General features: G+C 35.9%; 2 protein-coding genes across 2 annotated transcripts; both read right to left on the minus strand.

The window, feature by feature from the left end:
- Positions 1-1,836: 1,836 nt before the first annotated feature.
- On the minus strand, positions 1,837-2,781 carry LOC118920999 (olfactory receptor 14A2-like). Its single transcript, XM_036902573.2, has one exon. It carries the CDS (start codon positions 2,779-2,781, stop codon positions 1,837-1,839), a length of 945 nt encoding a protein of 314 aa, XP_036758468.2.
- Positions 2,782-14,217: 11,436 nt separating this feature from the next.
- On the minus strand, positions 14,218-15,162 carry LOC130680435 (olfactory receptor 14A2-like). The gene has a single exon (XM_057491017.1). It carries the CDS (start codon positions 15,160-15,162, stop codon positions 14,218-14,220), a length of 945 nt encoding a protein of 314 aa, XP_057347000.1.
- Between the last annotated feature and the right edge of the window lie 4,384 nt (positions 15,163-19,546).

The raw sequence follows: 19,546 nt of genomic DNA on the forward strand, positions 1-19,546 counted from the left end.
TGGTTTAACAGTTTCCTCCTGGTCTCTGGGGATAAAGAGGCTGGTGGTTACCAAGGGGAAAGGGTTGGCATGGGTGGGTGGGTGAGGGATATATATCTCTGGGTATAGAGAGGGCACCTTCTCATGTAAGTGTCTCATCATCTGCTTCATAGGAAGATCAGAAATTCCTTTCTGCCCTTGTCATTTCCCAAATTCCTTCCGTTTGAAAATCCAGAATGCCCAGTCATCACCGTCACGTGAGAACCTCGCTCATTCACAGCGCTCCTCCTGCCGTCGGGGTGCCCACTGCGGATCACCGCTTGGATTAATCATGATATAGATGATTAAACATTGTGACTTTTCTAACTGTATCTTTGCTTCTCTATTTACCAGCTGCCACTCTTCTGAAGGAAATATAGTAACTTTTTAATCAGTGTTTTCTCTAGTAATAAAACATATTATAGGCAGTGAAGGAACTGAACTATCTCCAGGGATTTTCATAAAGAATTCAAATTCTGAAATATTTAAACCAGTTCTACTTTATCACAACAAATTTAATTTAGGACAACCTAATAATCTTTTCTGTGGTGACAACCTTCCTTGACAGTAACCTTGACACATGGTACCTTCACATGAAATTAATTATATTTAGCATATGTCTTTCTTTAAGGAAAAAGAGAAAAAAATTTTGGTGTTTTATTTCCATTGACTATGGGAAATCTTAAGGATAATTTTATATGTAAGAGAAACAAAAATTTTATTTTATCTTATCATGTTTTTACAATATCTAGTATTGGTATGGTAAGAATCAAAAGTTGTCAGAGGGTATTTGGGAACATGTTAAATGATGTCACATGACTGAGAAACAATGCAGAATCATACATTTATGCCAAGTGACAATGAAACAAACACTGGTATCACATTGCAGAAAAACATAACATGATTGAAACAGTGTATTTTTTTATCTTAAGGACAGAACAAAGCCAGTGTAAATCCAAGAAAGTTCCTTGATAACACATAAAATACATGGATTACATTTTGCGTAATGAAAAATCTTTCTCATAGTAGGAATAATTAGTGAGTAGCTCATCTTCAATTGAACTACTTCCATAATTTTAACACATATCCTATCTTCTTTCTAGACCTACATTAGATATATTATCCATTACCTCAAGTAGAGGTAAAAAGCTTTCTGAATTATAGACAACTAAGTGCTCCAACACACACACAGCTTCAAACCTCTGGCTGGTGTCTTCCAGGAAATAATATTCACCAGGGAGGGCACTATTTATCTATGATAACTGGATCACCTCCCTCCAGGGTATTGTCTCTGCTTCAGGTGTCCCTCCAAAGGACAGTTTATTGATAGGGGCACAATCCTAAAATGGCCCTGAGCTCACCATGTTAATTTTGCCTGCTTTTGTTCTGCTTCAGCACCAGACAGTCAGATCCTTCAGGAAAGTCTGGAGTAAATTTCACCTTTGTAGATCAAATGCTTCATGTACTGTCCTCATTGAAGCACCCCAATATTTTTTTTAGTTTTCAGTTAATGAAATAGAGAAAATGAGTTGTAAGATGACCAAAATCAAAACTTATAAAAAGAGAAACAATTCTTTCAGAGCTGTGCCGCAAAGGGAGGAACAATTTCTTGTGAATCACCAACTGAGCACCCCCCCCCTCATATGTCAGCCTGACGGGATTCAGTTCTCTGAACTTTGCAACAGTCATTGAGGCTTTTGAGCACTTAGGACACTGCGTTCTTTCCTCAGTCTTTCCCAAATTTATGAGTAAGTTAAATGATGAGAAAAAATGTCCAGCGATCTGAAAGCGCTCTGTCCCTGGGGATGTTTGGATGTATTACATGAAGTGAGAGTCTTGGCCAGGTGTCTTAGGCAGCAATCCCAGCAGAGCCTGCTTCATGTCCTTGTTCCTGAGGCTGTAGATTACAGGGTTCACTGTTGGAGGTACCACAGTGTAGACCACAGAAAGCAGCCTCTCAGTAACTGATGGTGAGTTTGAAGGTGGTTTGAGATAAACAAAACAGGCAGTTATAATAAAAAGGGTGACAACAATGAGATGGGGAAGGCATGTGGAGAAAGCTCTAGACTGACCTTTCGTGGTAGGAATCTTCAGCACCGTGGAGAAAATATAAATGTAAGAGATCATGATACAGATAAAACAAGACATGCCTGAACACATACCTAGTCCAATACTCACATAAACTATCATTGGTGTTTCAGAGCAGGATATCCTTAGTAATGAGGAGACTTCACAGAAAAACTGTGGAATCACATTGGAGCCACAGAAGGGCATGGAAAATGTGCCAGCTGTGTACACAGCTCCAAATAATCCCCCAATGGCCCAGGAAACAGCAGCCATCAGGGCACAGGTGCCACCACTCATGAGGACCTCATAGTGCAGGGGACAGCAAATTGCCACATAGCGGTCATAGGACATGGCAGTGAGCACAAATATCTCACCTGCTGAAAAGGAAGCCATTAAGAGTACTTGGGAAGCACATCCTAAAATGGAAATTGAATTGTTGTGAGTTAGGTTGTTGACAATGAATTTTGGGATTGGAACAGACACGAGGAAGACATCCAGTAAGGACAAATTCTTCAGGAAGAAGTACATGGGTGTTTGTAGCTGCAGGTCTAGGGTGATGAGAGTGATGATCAGAAGGTTACTCATTAGGACAGCCAGGTAAACCACTAGGAAGAGCACACCGTGTACAATCTGGAACTCCCAGACTTCAGAAAACCCCAGAAGAAAAAATACTGTTACAAAGGTGACATTGGCCATGCTAGATTCTCCTCACTGCCTGTCAAGACAGGGAGATATGCAAAGAAACATCAATTTACACTTTCTAACAAGAATCATGTTGATACCCAGAATAACATCAGTGAAAAAGAGGCATATGCCTTCTTTAAATAATTCTGAAGAATTACTAACAATTTCCTTTTATTTTTAAAGTAATGGGATTACATGAGTTATGTGTGCAGTCAAATAGTCTTTGTGTGAGTTACACCTGATCCTGTAGTCTCAAACTTAACTAGCCACCAGAAAATATAATTTGAGTAAATACAGGACTTTTACTGTATATCAACGGATATTTGTATCATAGTGACATTGTTCTATGATTAATGAAAAATAGTTTTGTTTTCAAACAATCCAAACCCCCGTCTTTAGGACTTTTATGTTCTTATCCTTAATAGTGTAACTGGAGCAATTTATCAATTCTCCTTTGTTCTAAGTATTATGACCTCACATTTGTGCTATTTAATAATCCAACATAGCCAAATAAATTTTTTAACCTTATGGGTGTCTAAACAAAGGAATATTAAAAATGATTCTATGTTCAATGATTGTATTGTCTTGAGATCATGTAATTCACATATGTTGAACATTTTATTTATGTGTGTGAAAGAATTATTTAGGAAAATTTCAATTGATTTGAATATGCACATGTGTAGAGAATGCTGTTATTGGAAATGTTCCCAAAGGTTGATATTTTTATAAGGGTGTATCTTAGAGTCACCATAATAAAATATCTTCCCCTATCTGAGTGAACACGCTTTCTTTGTCATGTGTTTTCTATTTTAATATCAGATATCTGCTTTCAGAGTTCAAAATGTTTCCTACATTATTATTTACTAGTACACATTTATTTATTTATTCTCTATTGAAAATATCAGGAAGTGCTCCATATTTATTGGGTACCAAACTGTTTAGGAGAGACGTATTTTTTTTGAAAAGCTTATTTCTGAGAGCTTCCTGTCAATGTGAGGGGACAGACACTGATGAATAAAAATACATACAAAAAAGAAAGAAAACCAATGGTGATGGGTGTCTTTAAAATAAGAAAAATCTATTATTTTAGAGATTAACAAAGTATTTATCTGAGTTTGGAGGTGGACAATTGCTCCCTGTTGGGGTGACCTTGAAACCCACCCACATGGGAAGAGAACGAGAACACAGGCCGGAGACCAGCGAGGGAGCCTCTCGGGGAGCACGGCTCGCGCGGCAGAGCAGGGCGATGGGCGTCCGGGGCGCATGCGGAGAGTCTGTGCGTGGTGAGCGGCAAGAACGTACAGTGCAGACATCAGATAGTTTTGAAGGCATTTATCATCCTATTCCGATTTTCTGGAGAAATACCCAGAGAGGTAGCAAAATAGGAACAAGAGTGAAAAAATATGTTGATGTCCTCCCTCACAAAATTCTTTAAGACTCACCAATCATTATTTTGGAATAGTGTTTTACCAGTAGAAACATTTTACCAATAGAAACTTGAAATTCATACCTCAAAGTAATTCCAGTTCTTCGATCACCTGTGAAGGATTATTTTTTAGATGATTCCACCAAGTGCACTTGAAAGTGAAAATCTTACTCATAATAAAAATCTTTAGTATATCTCTTAAGCTCCTGGAATTAAAACAGAACTATATCTTCCTTTGGAATTTCTCTGTCATTAGAGCATATAGTTGTATTTCTAGTCTTCTGTGGAGGACTGAAAAATGACAGCTAAGATGTGATAGTTTCTTAACATGGAAAGACAAATATTTAAGCAACCAGGAAATTCATTTGCTTCTCCTTTTATTTTAAAATTGACATCATTGTTGTAGACAATAAGTGTCTACAACAAATTATTTTTAAAGTATGTGACTGATGCTTAGAATTCCCCAAAGAAGAACGTATTATGAGTCCTCTGAGTAGACTTCATACATAATTACCTCTTAAGGCCTGAGAGTTATAATTATGGGTATTTTCTAGAGGCAGAACTGTTCAAACCCCAGAAAACATTCTGGAATGCACCATGAAGGACATGAGTCAGACTTTGGGTAGAAAAATAACAGAGTATTTAAAAAATGGTCCCTTAATTCTGCTTATTAATAGACTGTAGGCTAGTGATTGCCACTTTATAATTAATGATTAACACTTGGGCATGTGGGCCCTTGGCTAACAATGAATATTACTGTCAGATATTGCTAATTACTGACTCAGTGGGTCATGGCAAAGTTGGAGAACATAATTTAGTCTGTCAAATGGGCAAACCAGCTGGATCTTATGCTTTGCAAATCCTTGCTGTAGACCTAGTCATCTAACACAAAAATCAAAAGACATTTTATTGTTCATCTGGTTAAGGCCCTCAGTGTAGAGTAATGGAAGTAGATTAAATTTTAAAGAGAAAGAATTTGAAAATGAGGTGATTTTGGCTTATTTGTGAGGGTTTTTTCTTTGGCTTTTAATGTGCCTTACTAGCATTAATCATTTTTAGTTATTTTATTTGAAAATACTTGTAACTACCTGAGTTATAATTAGCAAAATGCCATTGTGTACTACATAGTTCCAGGAAATTATTTTAGTAATGAAACTGAATAAAATTCAGAGCACACTATATCCACCTATCTTTATTTTGTTAAATGGATTTTGAGCCATGGTTATTATTTGTTTGTATGCCAGTTATGTTTTCTGGGAACAGACACTTAGATGGAGTAGTGCTGGAAAATGTTTCTTGGGTGATTAAGAACGATGAATAGAAAAGATAGAAAGCAAATCTGGTATTTAGAAACAATGACCTGGGCTCAAATTTGGTCATGGCTACTGGGGATTCATTGATTTTATATCTTTTTAGCAGAATTTATATAATAAGTTCATACTGGAGATTTTTTATTTCAATCCAACTCCATCTAGATTTTCCTGTTCTTCACTTCTTCCATTTTTTGTACTGACAACCCGGATCTCAAAAATACTATTTCTGGATTTTCACAGTCTTAAAATGTGCATAACGCAGTTAATCCCTAGTCACACCACTACAATGATCAGTTTACATAAAATAGTTGAAGATTCTTTGTAGTCCTCTTTCTTTTCCTTCTACCTTAAGTATATATGTTCAAGATGCTCTGGCCAAAGTTATGCTGAATGAATTCCTCTTTAAAAAATCTATCTGCATAGCTTTGCTCTTCATCTGGTATAGTTATTTCATTTGTTTCAGTCTACACTCACTTAAAATTTTTCTTTACTTTTGATGACAACTTTTTAATGGGTGGAAAATTAACATGCCTTCCAAAAATAATGAAAAATATTTTAAAACAATAGCAGTGATAACAATAACAAAATACATACCATTGAAATTCCACTTCCTTCCCATCCTTTTTACTCTATTACTCAGTATCATCCAGGAAACGAGTCTCAAGGTTTAATGGATTATTTTCACATGTTTTATTTTTTTGAAAAAAGAAGAGTGACATATGTTTTCTTATTACATAGGATACTGTGAAAACTGTTTTGCCTTAGATATTTCACTTAATATTTTCTGGGAATCACTACTGATCAGTTCTAGGGATTGTCTTCCTTCTCTTTTATAAGCCAAAGAATAATTGATTGTATTATATGTGCCAGAGCTTAACTAATATCCTGTGTTTGGACATTGAGCTACTTTCTAAAATTTGGCAACTACAAATAATGGTGCAAATAAAAAGCCTGTGAAAATGTAGTACTGAATACAGGAGGTGCATATTCCGGGTATTATCTAACTGAGTTGATGATTGCCCCTGTTTATTGGCCCCTATTTTGTTACTTCATCACTGTAGTCTATGACTATACTTCGAAGCCCAGTGACCCTAAACTCATTTTTACACATCCACTTGTTTTGAATATAGCAAAATAAATTAACATGAAGTAAAAATTTTTGGTCTATAGAAACTTCCTACCTCATGTACCCTACAAATGGCACCACAATATCTCCTAATAACAAAGACACACTCTGGGACAATAAAGTTAGTGAGCCTGCCCGTTAATTTTTGTTTCCAACTCTTCTTTTTTTTTTTTTACCTCTATTTCATTTTGCCTGGCAATTTTTAGGGATTACCTATACATTTTATTTATAATCTATGTTTAAATTTCATTGGATTTCTATTTTTATTTCCTATAGCAGTTCTAGGAATTACATGCTTGTCTTTGCTGTCACTTAAAATTATTATTCTACTGTTCTTGAAAATATAATAATATTTGCAATCACATGGAATCACACATATTGTCAATCATACTTCTATATGTGCTATAAACCCAACAAGGCCATGTTAAATATTTAGTTTTTAAACATTCATAAAGTTTATAAAGAAATGAAGTTGGAAATTGTCCAAAAATTAAAAATGAATTATTGGCATTTATCCACATATTCATTTCTTATACTATTTAATAATTTTTCTCAGGAATGGAGTATACCCCTTGTATCATTCTATTCAGTTTGAATAATTTACTTCAGCATATTTTGTACAACAATTCTTCCACCAACACATTCTCTTAGTCCTGTATAAAATGATGTCTTTATTTTTATTTCAATCTATGTATGACACTCACCAATGCTGTGTTTACTGTGCAAATTACACACATCTGACACTTAAAGCTGAGAAGGATGAAACCTATATGTTACTCCTGCAATTGAGCATGATCTGCTTGCCAGGGTCTGCTACTGATCATTCTCCAATAATATCAGGTATTTACGCCATGTATTAAGTTTGGGTTTTACATTGGTTTTCTATCAGAGAAGAGGAATGGTCAGAAAGGGTTCTTTCCTAGTCCATCATTTTCAGAAGTAAAACATTTCTTTTGACAGGACCAAACATGAATCTATAATCTGATCAGTAAAACTTGTTTTCTGGTACTTACTAATGTCCAAACAAACCCTGCAAATGATTCAGTAGTTGTATTTATAATCACCAAAGATGAAAGCAATTAAGGAGTCCTTCAATAGGAGATCAGGTGAACAAAGTGTAGCCCAACCATACAATGAATACTATTCAGCAATATAAATGCATAAATTATTAAAGCATACAAAAATCATGCATCAATCTTGAATGCCTCATGTGAAGTGAAAGAAGCCAACATGGTTCTAATTACTTTTCTTTGGAGAAGCAAAATTATAGACACAGAACAAATCAATGTTCTTTATGTCTTAAGAGGGAGTAGGTTGACTACAGTATAAGTGATTTCTTAAATAAACTTTTAAGAATATTCTTTAGATTATTTTATTTTGTAAAATACATATTACATAAAATTTCTATTTTAGTCATTTTAAAGGTATAATTTGGTGGTGTTAAATATATTCATAGTGTACAGTCCTCACCAACATCCATCTCATGAACTCTTGTCATATTCAAAACCAACTACATCCATTAGGCAGTTATCGTATTGATCTTCTCACTCTGGCCCCTGGAAATCCCCATTCTACCCTTTTTATTATTACTGTCCTCAGCTTTTGCCCATGTCCAGCCTCTGGTAGTCACCATTCTACCCTCAGTTATTTTTGTATATGAAGAACATTCCATCCAAAAACAGTAAAACATACTTTCTTCTCACATGCACATGGCCCATTCTCCAGGGTAGAGTGCATATTGGGCCACAAAATAAGTCTCAATAAATTCAAGAAAATTTAAATTATGTCAACCAACATTTCCAGTTATAGTCATATGAAAATAGAAGTTTATTACAAGAAGGAAATGGTAAAATGCAATATTCACAAAGAAGAATAAAGCTGGAAGTATCGCACTCCCTGATTTCAAACTACACTACACACTTTAGTCATCAAAACTATTACAAAAATAGACATACAGGTCAATATAAATGAGGGACCAGAAACAAACCTACATATATATGTACAATTAATCTAAGACAAAGGAGCCAAGGGCATACAATGCAGAGAAGGCAGCTTTACAGTAAACAGTGTTGGAAAAACTGGAAAGATACATGCAAAAGAATGAAATTAGATCATTCAGAGAAAATTAATTCAAAATGGAGAGGTTGAATGTAAGATCCAAATCCAGAAAGTTCCTGAAAGAACCCTTGGTAGTAAATTGACATTGGTCTTAGGGACATCTTTGTGGATATGACTCCAAAGGCACAGGAAATAAAAGCAAAAATAACAATAGGAGTGCATTAAACTGAAGTGCTCTAATGCAGAATAGGAAAACATTATCAAATGAAGAAACAACTTACTAAATACAAAGAGACATTTGAAAGCAAGTATTACATAGGTGGTTAGTATCCAAAATACATAAGCAACTCACATAATTCAACAGTAACAACAAAAATCCCATACAATTCAGTTAAAAATGTACAAGAGATCAGGATAAATATTTATACAGAGAAGAGGTACAGATGTCTGACAGGCACATAAAAAAATGCTCAAATCACTAATTAGAGAAATGCAAAAACAAACCACAGTGACATTATCACTTAACGTCTGTTGAATGTTTGTTATGAAAAAGACAAGAAATAACAAGTGTTGAAGAGGATGTGAATAAAAATTGTTCCCAGGATTGGTGTAGTCCCTAGGAAAAAGAGTATGGGAATTTGTCAAGCATTAAGAATAGAACTTCCATGTGACCCATCTACTCCACATCTGCGTATTTACTCAATGAAAACAAAAGCAGTAATTTGAAAAGATATATGGACCCCTGTATTAACTGCAGCATTATTTATAATAGGCAATAAATGGGAACAACCTACTTGACCATCAATAGGTGAATGGATAAAGTCTAAGTGGTTTATGTATAAAGTGGAATACAACCAAGACAAAAAAAGGAATAGAACCATGTCATTTGTGACAAGGTCTATGTATGGATATGAAGTTATTACACTAAGTGAAATAAATCACATGTATGTTGAAATGATTCATAAATAAGATGAATACCATATGGTTTCACTCTTACTTGTAATCCAAAAGAATTGAAAATTTTAAATAAATAAATAAAATTAAAACAACTCATAGATGCAGAGAATAGCCAACTAAATACCAGAAGGGAAGGGGTTAGGGGTGAGAAAAATGGGTGAAGGATGTCACGTACTGTGATAGATGGTAAATGAACTTGGAGTGATCACTGCAGTGTATACAGATATATAATTATAAGGCTATACAACTGAAAATTATGTAATGAAATAATTATACTTGATTGCTCAAAAAAGATTCATGAGACATTAATCAACTCATGACATCATCATAATTAACCATTTCTTGTTGAGAAATTAAGTAAATATTGCACAAAGAAAATCACAGAAGGTAAAAGCCAAAAAAAGATGAACATTTGATTATTTTTAGTGATGTGCCTGTCATGTATTATGAAATCAATTTTTTTGTACATTTTGTTCAAAGGAATAATTTATAATTTTATTATTTTAAATATCAAGTAGAAATAACATAAGCCTGCTTGTCTACTAAACCTAGGGAGAAAATACCGTATGTTTATATTATATTTAATGCTGGCAAATCAAAGTTAAACCTGTTTTTATTTTACTAACAATTTTAAAACTGGTTTTATTTACCTAAGATCACTTCAGATAATGTATACTTTAAAAATATTGCTTTAAATTCTTTATTCCTGAAATATTTAGATACCTAATTTATGTAAATGCTCATTTATCTCTAGAAATTGTGAATATAACTTCTTTAAGAAAGTTTATAAATTAATTTAGCAACACCACATGTGGATAGAAAGACATCACACAGATTTAACATACATATAAGCAGACATACATAAACATGCATAAAGATGGAAACAGAGCTTTTTCTACTTTGTGTTTCCAAATTTGCAGCCATGGGTCAGTAGAACTTAGTAATAGAGACTCTGGTTTCTTTGAAATAATTAGTTCTTGTCTTTTCTTCACATTACATATCTTTTTCTGAATTGTGTTTCTGTCAAATAGGAAAAATTAAGGGTACCTGTTTCCTAATATTTTCCAGAGGAGAATTTTAAGTCCCTCCCTTGACCTGAAATGTAATTTTAAGGAGGCTGTGGACCAAATTTTAGGAGAGTGACCAAGGAGACATCTATGGTCTGAATCTTCCAAGAAAAAACTGGTGGCCCAAGAAGCCATTGTATTTCTGATTCATTTTTTTTTTCCTTCTCAGACGGAGGTTGGCCCTCCTGGAGAGTGTATCTGGGTGCCTGAGAGTCCCCGCGTGAGGAGGGGCCCAGAGCTCAGGTGACGGTCAGGACTGCAGCAGGAAAGGATGCGACGGCGGGGAAAGGGTGACGGAGGAGCAGAGGTCCGAAGGGGGGCCTCGCAAGGAGAACAGGGGAACTGGGTGAGAGCTCCAAGGCGGCAGGGAGGGAAGGGGGGAAAAGCCCTCCGCGGGAAGTGGGCTTCCAGGGGTCACACTGGGGGGCGAAAGTTTCCCAAGGAAGCCAGTGAAACAGCAAATTGCCTTCAGCAAAATCATGCCAGTGAGGAGATGGTCAGAGCTGTCAGATCACAGAGTCAGTGGGCATTCAGACAAGGGGCTCAAGTCAGCAGGGACATTCCCACGGGCAAAGCAGGCTCAGGCTGAGATGGAAGGAAAGAGGACTTTAAACAGATGGCTTCTGCGGGACTCTCATCATCCGCTTCCGATTAGGCCAACTTCTGACCACAGAGCTCTTTACAAATACAGTTCAGAAGTGGCATTATCTAGTATCATCTTGGACACACAGACATTCCTGGGAATATTGAAGCCTTTAAAAAATTATTTTATCTTTTAAACCAGAAATAAACTTAGAAAGGTACTCAAGACTAAAATAATAAGCCTTTTATTATATAACCATGGACTCTAGAGGCATCTCCAAAGGCAGGGTACAATATTACAATTTTAACATAAATTAGTCATGGGAGTGGAAGTCCAGAAATAGGACGATAGCCAATAATACTCTAATTTCTTTGAGTGTTTCCAGGGGATAACTAAACTTGATATGGTAAACATTTAGTAATGTATATATTTGTCTAATCAGTATGTTGTGCACCTGAAACCAATCTTATAAAGTATATCAACTATATTTTGAATAAAACAATGAAGCCCTCTCTCAAAGTCCAGAACGCCTCCCAAAGCGAGCTGCAAGGCTGAGACAACTCACAGCCTCCCCTGAGATCCGGCAAAGGCCGGCAGGATGTCAGCTGCAGATGGGGCCCGACTCACATCTGTCTCCAGCCATGTGACGGGCCCCTAGCCTGACAGCCGGTCTCCTGCACACACAGAAGCAACGCCCTGGATCCTGGTAGGAGGAAAGCAAGGCAATTTCTTAGGAGCGACAGGAAAGTAATGACTGACCCAGGGACAGAGAAGATCTATGACCAGTTCCAGTGTGAGCAGAGTCACAGTGCAGAGAAACAGCTTTTACACGTGATTTTGTCCTACTCATCTGAATGGGGAAAAGAAGAAAATGGGAGAAATTTCTTTTTCTTTCTCTCCCACCCAGTCAGCACAGAGACCCAGGAGATCTGACTCTGTTAATAATTATTGCCCTTTGACAGCTTCTGCCAGTTTTCCCAGGACGTCTTCCTCAGGCTTTGGAAGGAATGGGTTTTCCTAGCCATCCCTGTTAGGGCGTCAGAAACTTCAGGAGAAGAAATATTTATCTTCCCTCTTTCTTTTTAGTTCTTGAGTGGGACCCCTGAGTAAGATAAATCATATAAGATTAATCAATGTAAGTTTCATGTATATAGAAGCCTCTCTAAATGAACTAAAGAACTGTAGAAATGGTTCATACTGAGAAATTTGATGCTCTAGTTGATGAAGGGGGAAACGCTGTGGAAAGGTGTGGAGGGACGAAGAGTCGGGGCCAAGTGTGGTGAGCCGTGGGAGCCTTACCAGGGCTGGCCTGCTCAGACGCCGCAGTGCTCCTGGTCTGTGGAGCCGAGGAAGCTCCTTGCCGCTGGGTACACAGAGGCAGGGCTCACGTTAGGGTTTCATGATCCACTCCACAGGAAGGTCAGAAAGTCCTTTCTGCACCTGCCATTTCTCAAATTCTTTCAGTTTGAAATATTCACCAGTTACCATTATGAGAATATATTAACCTCTTGCATCTCTTATCCTAATGGATTTCATGACCATTATTGATCACCACTTGAAGGAATTATAATTTCGATTATTAAAATTATAATTCTATAATTCTTTCCATAAAACAAGCTGCCACTCTTCTAAGGAAAAAATAGGTTTTTAATCACTGTTTTCTCTGGTAATAAAAAGATAATATAGAGAGTAAGGGAACTGAAACATTTCCAGGGATCTCCACAGAACATACAAGTTCTGAAATATTTAAACTAATACTATTTTACCAAGACAGGTTTAACTGATGCAGAGTAACAGTCTTTTCTGTTGTCACAACTCTTCCCAACTACCTTGACACGTGGACATATCTAATTATGTGTACGATAACTACTTCTTTAAGGGAAATTAACATATAATTTGGGGAATTTTTCCATAGACCCAATGGGAAATCTTAAATATATCTTTATGTATAAGAAACACAAAAGTTTTATTTTATCATATTCAGGTTTTTTTTTTCCAATCTGATGCTAGTATGCTAAGAATCAAGAGTTGTCAGAAGATACTTGGGAACATGTTAAATGAGATTGTATGTGAATGAGAAACAGTAACTAACCATATATCTAACACCAAGAGACCATAAAGAATTTGGTATTATCATTGAAACAGACATAACATGATTGAACCATTTGAAGAAAACTTTGTATGTTTTTGTTAAGTAATTAAGAACAGAATAAATCAATATAAGGCCAAAAACATAATTTTGATGAGACACACACTCTATAGGTAATGACATTCAATGCCATGAACAACATCTGCTATAATTTTAAGGTACTTCATGGCTTCTTTTCAGACTCAGATTAGAAATATTAACATTAACTTGAGACACGGTTCAGATGCAGTTTCCTCTAGGATTTGTGTCTGCTTTAGGTGTCCCTCCCAAGGACTCTGGAAGGGTCTGTGTGCACATCCACAATGAGCCTACTGCATTATTTTCGCCTGCTGTTTGTTTCACCTCAGCACTAGATGCACCTTCAGTGAAGTCACATGTAAATTTCATCTTGGCAGCTCAAATATATTTCATGGTACTGCATTCATTCAAGAGTTTCATTTTTTTGTTTTGAGTGAATCAAATAGAGAAAGTAAGTTATTAGGTGACCAAGAATAAAAACTCTTCATGAAAAATAAAACAATACCTTTGGTGTTATGTCGCAGAGAGTGGATCCTGGTCAAAGAAGATCAGCAAGTGGGAGCTACACTGTCTGATGTGGTGCAATTATCTAAACTTTGAAACAATCAGTCTCTTCAGTGTTCATTTCCTTAAGTGTGTATGAATACAGTCCTTTCTTTCCTCAGGTCTTTCCAAAGATAAGGGTGAGGCCCATGAAGAATAAATGTCCAGAGATCTGAAAGCGCTCTGTCCCTGGGGATGTTTGGATGTATTACATGAAGTGAGAGTCTTGGCCAGGTGTCTTAGGCAGCAATCCCAGCAGAGCCTGCTTCATGTCCTTGTTCCTGAGGCTGTAGATTACAGGGTTCACTGTTGGAGGTACCACAGTGTAGACCACAGAAAGCAGCCTCTCAGTAACTGATGGTGAGTTTGAAGGTGGTTTGAGATAAACAAAACAGGCAGTTATAATAAAAAGGGTGACAACAATGAGATGGGGAAGGCATGTGGAGAAAGCTCTAGACTGACCTTTCGTGGTAGGAATCTTCAGCACCGTGGAGAAAATATAAATGTAAGAGATCATGATACAGATAAAACAAGACATGCCTGAACACATACCTAGTCCAATACTCACATAAACTATCATTGGTGTTTCAGAGCAGGACATCCTTAGTAATGAGGAGACTTCACAGAAAAACTGTGGAATCACATTGGAGCCACAGAAGGGCATGGAAAATGTGCCAGCTGTGTACACAGCTCCAAATAATCCCCCAATGGCCCAGGAAACAGCAGCCATCAGGGCACAGGTGCCACCACTCATGAGGACCTCATAGTGCAGGGGACAGCAAATTGCCACATAGCGGTCATAGGACATGGCAGTGAGCACAAATATCTCACCTGCTGAAAAGGAAGCCATTAAGAGTACTTGGGAAGCACATCCTAAAATGGGAATTGAATTGTTGTGAGTTAGGTTGTTGACAATGAATTTTGGGATTGGAACAGACACGAGGAAGACATCCAGTAAGGACAAATTCTTCAGGAAGAAGTACATGGGTGTTTGTAGCTGCAGGTCTAGGGTGATGAGAGTGATGATCAGAAGGTTACTCATTAGGACAGCCAGGTAAACCACTAGGAAGAGCACACCGTGTACAATCTGGAACTCCCAGACTTCAGAAAACCCCAGAAGAAAAAATACTGTTACAAAGGTGACATTGGCCATGCTAGATTCTCCTCACTGCCTGTCAAGACAGGGAGATATGCAAAGAAACATCAATTTACACTTTCTAACAAGAATCATGTTGATACCCAGAATAACATCAGTGAAAAAGAGGCATATGCCTTCTTTAAATAATTCTGAAGAATTACTAACAATTTCCTTTTATTTTTAAAGTAATGGGATTACATGAGTTATGTGTGCAGTCAAATAGTCTTTGTGTGAGTTACACCTGATCCTGTAGTCTCAAACTTAACTAGCCACCAGAAAATATAATTTGAGTAAATACAGGACTTTTACTGTATATCAACGGATATTTGTATCATAGTGACATTGTTCTATGATTAATGAAAAATAGTTTTGTTTTCAAACAATCCAAACCCCCGTCTTTAGGACTTTTATGTTCTTATCCTTAATAGTGTAACTGGAGCAATTTATCAATTCTCCTTTGTTCTAAGTATTATGACCTCACATTTGTGCTATTTAATAATCCAACATAGCCAAATAAATTTTTTAACCTTATGGGTGTCTAAACAAAGGAATATTAAAAATGATTCTATGTTCAATGATTGTATTGTCTTGAGATCATGTAATTCACATATGTTGAACATTTTATTTATGTGTGTGAAAGAATTATTTAGGAAAATTTCAATTGATTTGAATATGCACATGTGTAGAGAATGCTGTTATTGGAAATGTTCCCAAAGGTTGATATTTTTATAAGGGTGTATCTTAGAGTCACCATAATAAAATATCTTCCCCTATCTGAGTGAACACGCTTTCTTTGTCATGTGTTTTCTATTTTAATATCAGATATCTGCTTTCAGAGTTCAAAATGTTTCCTACATTATTATTTACTAGTACACATTTATTTATTTATTCTCTATTGAAAATATCAGGAAGTGCTCCATATTTATTGGGTACCAAACTGTTTAGGAGAGACGTATTTTTTTTGAAAAGCTTATTTCTGAGAGCTTCCTGTCAATGTGAGGGGACAGACACTGATGAATAAAAATACATACAAAAAAGAAAGAAAACCAATGGTGATGGGTGTCTTTAAAATAAGAAAAATCTATTATTTTAGAGATTAACAAAGTATTTATCTGAGTTTGGAGGTGGACAATTGCTCCCTGTTGGGGTGACCTTGAAACCCACCCACATGGGAAGAGAACGAGAACACAGGCCGGAGACCAGCGAGGGAGCCTCTCGGGGAGCACGGCTCGCGCGGCAGAGCAGGGCGATGGGCGTCCGGGGCGCATGCGGAGAGTCTGTGCGTGGTGAGCGGCAAGAACGTACAGTGCAGACATCAGATAGTTTTGAAGGCATTTATCATCCTATTCCGATTTTCTGGAGAAATACCCAGAGAGGTAGCAAAATAGGAACAAGAGTGAAAAAATATGTTGATGTCCTCCCTCACAAAATTCTTTAAGACTCACCAATCATTATTTTGGAATAGTGTTTTACCAGTAGAAACATTTTACCAATAGAAACTTGAAATTCATACCTCAAAGTAATTCCAGTTCTTCGATCACCTGTGAAGGATTATTTTTTAGATGATTCCACCAAGTGCACTTGAAAGTGAAAATCTTACTCATAATAAAAATCTTTAGTATATCTCTTAAGCTCCTGGAATTAAAACAGAACTATATCTTCCTTTGGAATTTCTCTGTCATTAGAGCATATAGTTGTATTTCTAGTCTTCTGTGGAGGACTGAAAAATGACAGCTAAGATGTGATAGTTTCTTAACATGGAAAGACAAATATTTAAGCAACCAGGAAATTCATTTGCTTCTCCTTTTATTTTAAAATTGACATCATTGTTGTAGACAATAAGTGTCTACAACAAATTATTTTTAAAGTATGTGACTGATGCTTAGAATTCCCCAAAGAAGAACGTATTATGAGTCCTCTGAGTAGACTTCATACATAATTACCTCTTAAGGCCTGAGAGTTATAATTATGGGTATTTTCTAGAGGCAGAACTGTTCAAACCCCAGAAAACATTCTGGAATGCACCATGAAGGACATGAGTCAGACTTTGGGTAGAAAAATAACAGAGTATTTAAAAAATGGTCCCTTAATTCTGCTTATTAATAGACTGTAGGCTAGTGATTGCCACTTTATAATTAATGATTAACACTTGGGCATGTGGGCCCTTGGCTAACAATGAATATTACTGTCAGATATTGCTAATTACTGACTCAGTGGGTCATGGCAAAGTTGGAGAACATAATTTAGTCTGTCAAATGGGCAAACCAGCTGGATCTTATGCTTTGCAAATCCTTGCTGTAGACCTAGTCATCTAACACAAAAATCAAAAGACATTTTATTGTTCATCTGGTTAAGGCCCTCAGTGTAGAGTAATGGAAGTAGATTAAATTTTAAAGAGAAAGAATTTGAAAATGAGGTGATTTTGGCTTATTTGTGAGGGTTTTTTCTTTGGCTTTTAATGTGCCTTACTAGCATTAATCATTTTTAGTTATTTTATTTGAAAATACTTGTAACTACCTGAGTTATAATTAGCAAAATGCCATTGTGTACTACATAGTTCCAGGAAATTATTTTAGTAATGAAACTGAATAAAATTCAGAGCACACTATATCCACCTATCTTTATTTTGTTAAATGGATTTTGAGCCATGGTTATTATTTGTTTGTATGCCAGTTATGTTTTCTGGGAACAGACACTTAGATGGAGTAGTGCTGGAAAATGTTTCTTGGGTGATTAAGAACGATGAATAGAAAAGATAGAAAGCAAATCTGGTATTTAGAAACAATGACCTGGGCTCAAATTTGGTCATGGCTACTGGGGATTCATTGATTTTATATCTTTTTAGCAGAATTTATATAATAAGTTCATACTGGAGATTTTTTATTTCAATCCAACTCCATCTAGATTTTCCTGTTCTTCACTTCTTCCATTTTTTGTACTGACAACCCGGATCTCAAAAATACTATTTCTGGATTTTCACAGTCTTAAAATGTGCATAACGCAGTTAATCCCTAGTCACACCACTACAATGATCAGTTTACATAAAATAGTTGAAGATTCTTTGTAGTCCTCTTTCTTTTCCTTCTACCTTAAGTATATATGTTCAAGATGCTCTGGCCAAAGTTATGCTGAATGAATTCCTCTTTAAAAAATCTATCTGCATAGCTTTGCTCTTCATCTGGTATAGTTATTTCATTTGTTTCAGTCTACACTCACTTAAAATTTTTCTTTACTTTTGATGACAACTTTTTAATGGGTGGAAAATTAACATGCCTTCCAAAAATAATGAAAAATATTTTAAAACAATAGCAGTGATAACAATAACAAAATACATACCATTGAAATTCCACTTCCTTCCCATCCTTTTTACTCTATTACTCAGTATCATCCAGGAAACGAGTCTCAAGGTTTAATGGATTATTTTCACATGTTTTATTTTTTTGAAAAAAGAAGAGTGACATATGTTTTCTTATTACATAGGATACTGTGAAAACTGTTTTGCCTTAGATATTTCACTTAATATTTTCTGGGAATCACTACTGATCAGTTCTAGGGATTGTCTTCCTTCTCTTTTATAAGCCAAAGAATAATTGATTGTATTATATGTGCCAGAGCTTAACTAATATCCTGTGTTTGGACATTGAGCTACTTTCTAAAATTTGGCAACTACAAATAATGGTGCAAATAAAAAGCCTGTGAAAATGTAGTACTGAATACAGGAGGTGCATATTCCGGGTATTATCTAACTGAGTTGATGATTGCCCCTGTTTATTGGCCCCTATTTTGTTACTTCATCACTGTAGTCTATGACTATACTTCGAAGCCCAGTGACCCTAAACTCATTTTTACACATCCACTTGTTTTGAATATAGCAAAATAAATTAACATGAAGTAAAAATTTTTGGTCTATAGAAACTTCCTACCTCATGTACCCTACAAATGGCACCACAATATCTCCTAATAACAAAGACACACTCTGGGACAATAAAGTTAGTGAGCCTGCCCGTTAATTTTTGTTTCCAACTCTTCTTTTTTTTTTTTTACCTCTATTTCATTTTGCCTGGCAATTTTTAGGGATTACCTATACATTTCATTTATAATCTATGTTTAAATTTCATTGGATTTCTATTTTTATTTCCTATAGCAGTTCTAGGAATTACATGCTTGTCTTTGCTGTCACTTAAAATTATTATTCTACTGTTCTTGAAAATATAATAATATTTGCAATCACATGGAATCACACATATTGTCAATCATACTTCTATATGTGCTATAAACCCAACAAGGCCATGTTAAATATTTAGTTTTTAAACATTCATAAAGTTTATAAAGAAATGAAGTTGGAAATTGTCCAAAAATTAAAAATGAATTATTGGCATTTATCCACATATTCATTTCT

This window comes from Manis pentadactyla, chromosome 13 (assembly GCF_030020395.1).
Source record: "Manis pentadactyla isolate mManPen7 chromosome 13, mManPen7.hap1, whole genome shotgun sequence".
Taxonomy (NCBI): domain Eukaryota; kingdom Metazoa; phylum Chordata; class Mammalia; order Pholidota; family Manidae; genus Manis; species Manis pentadactyla.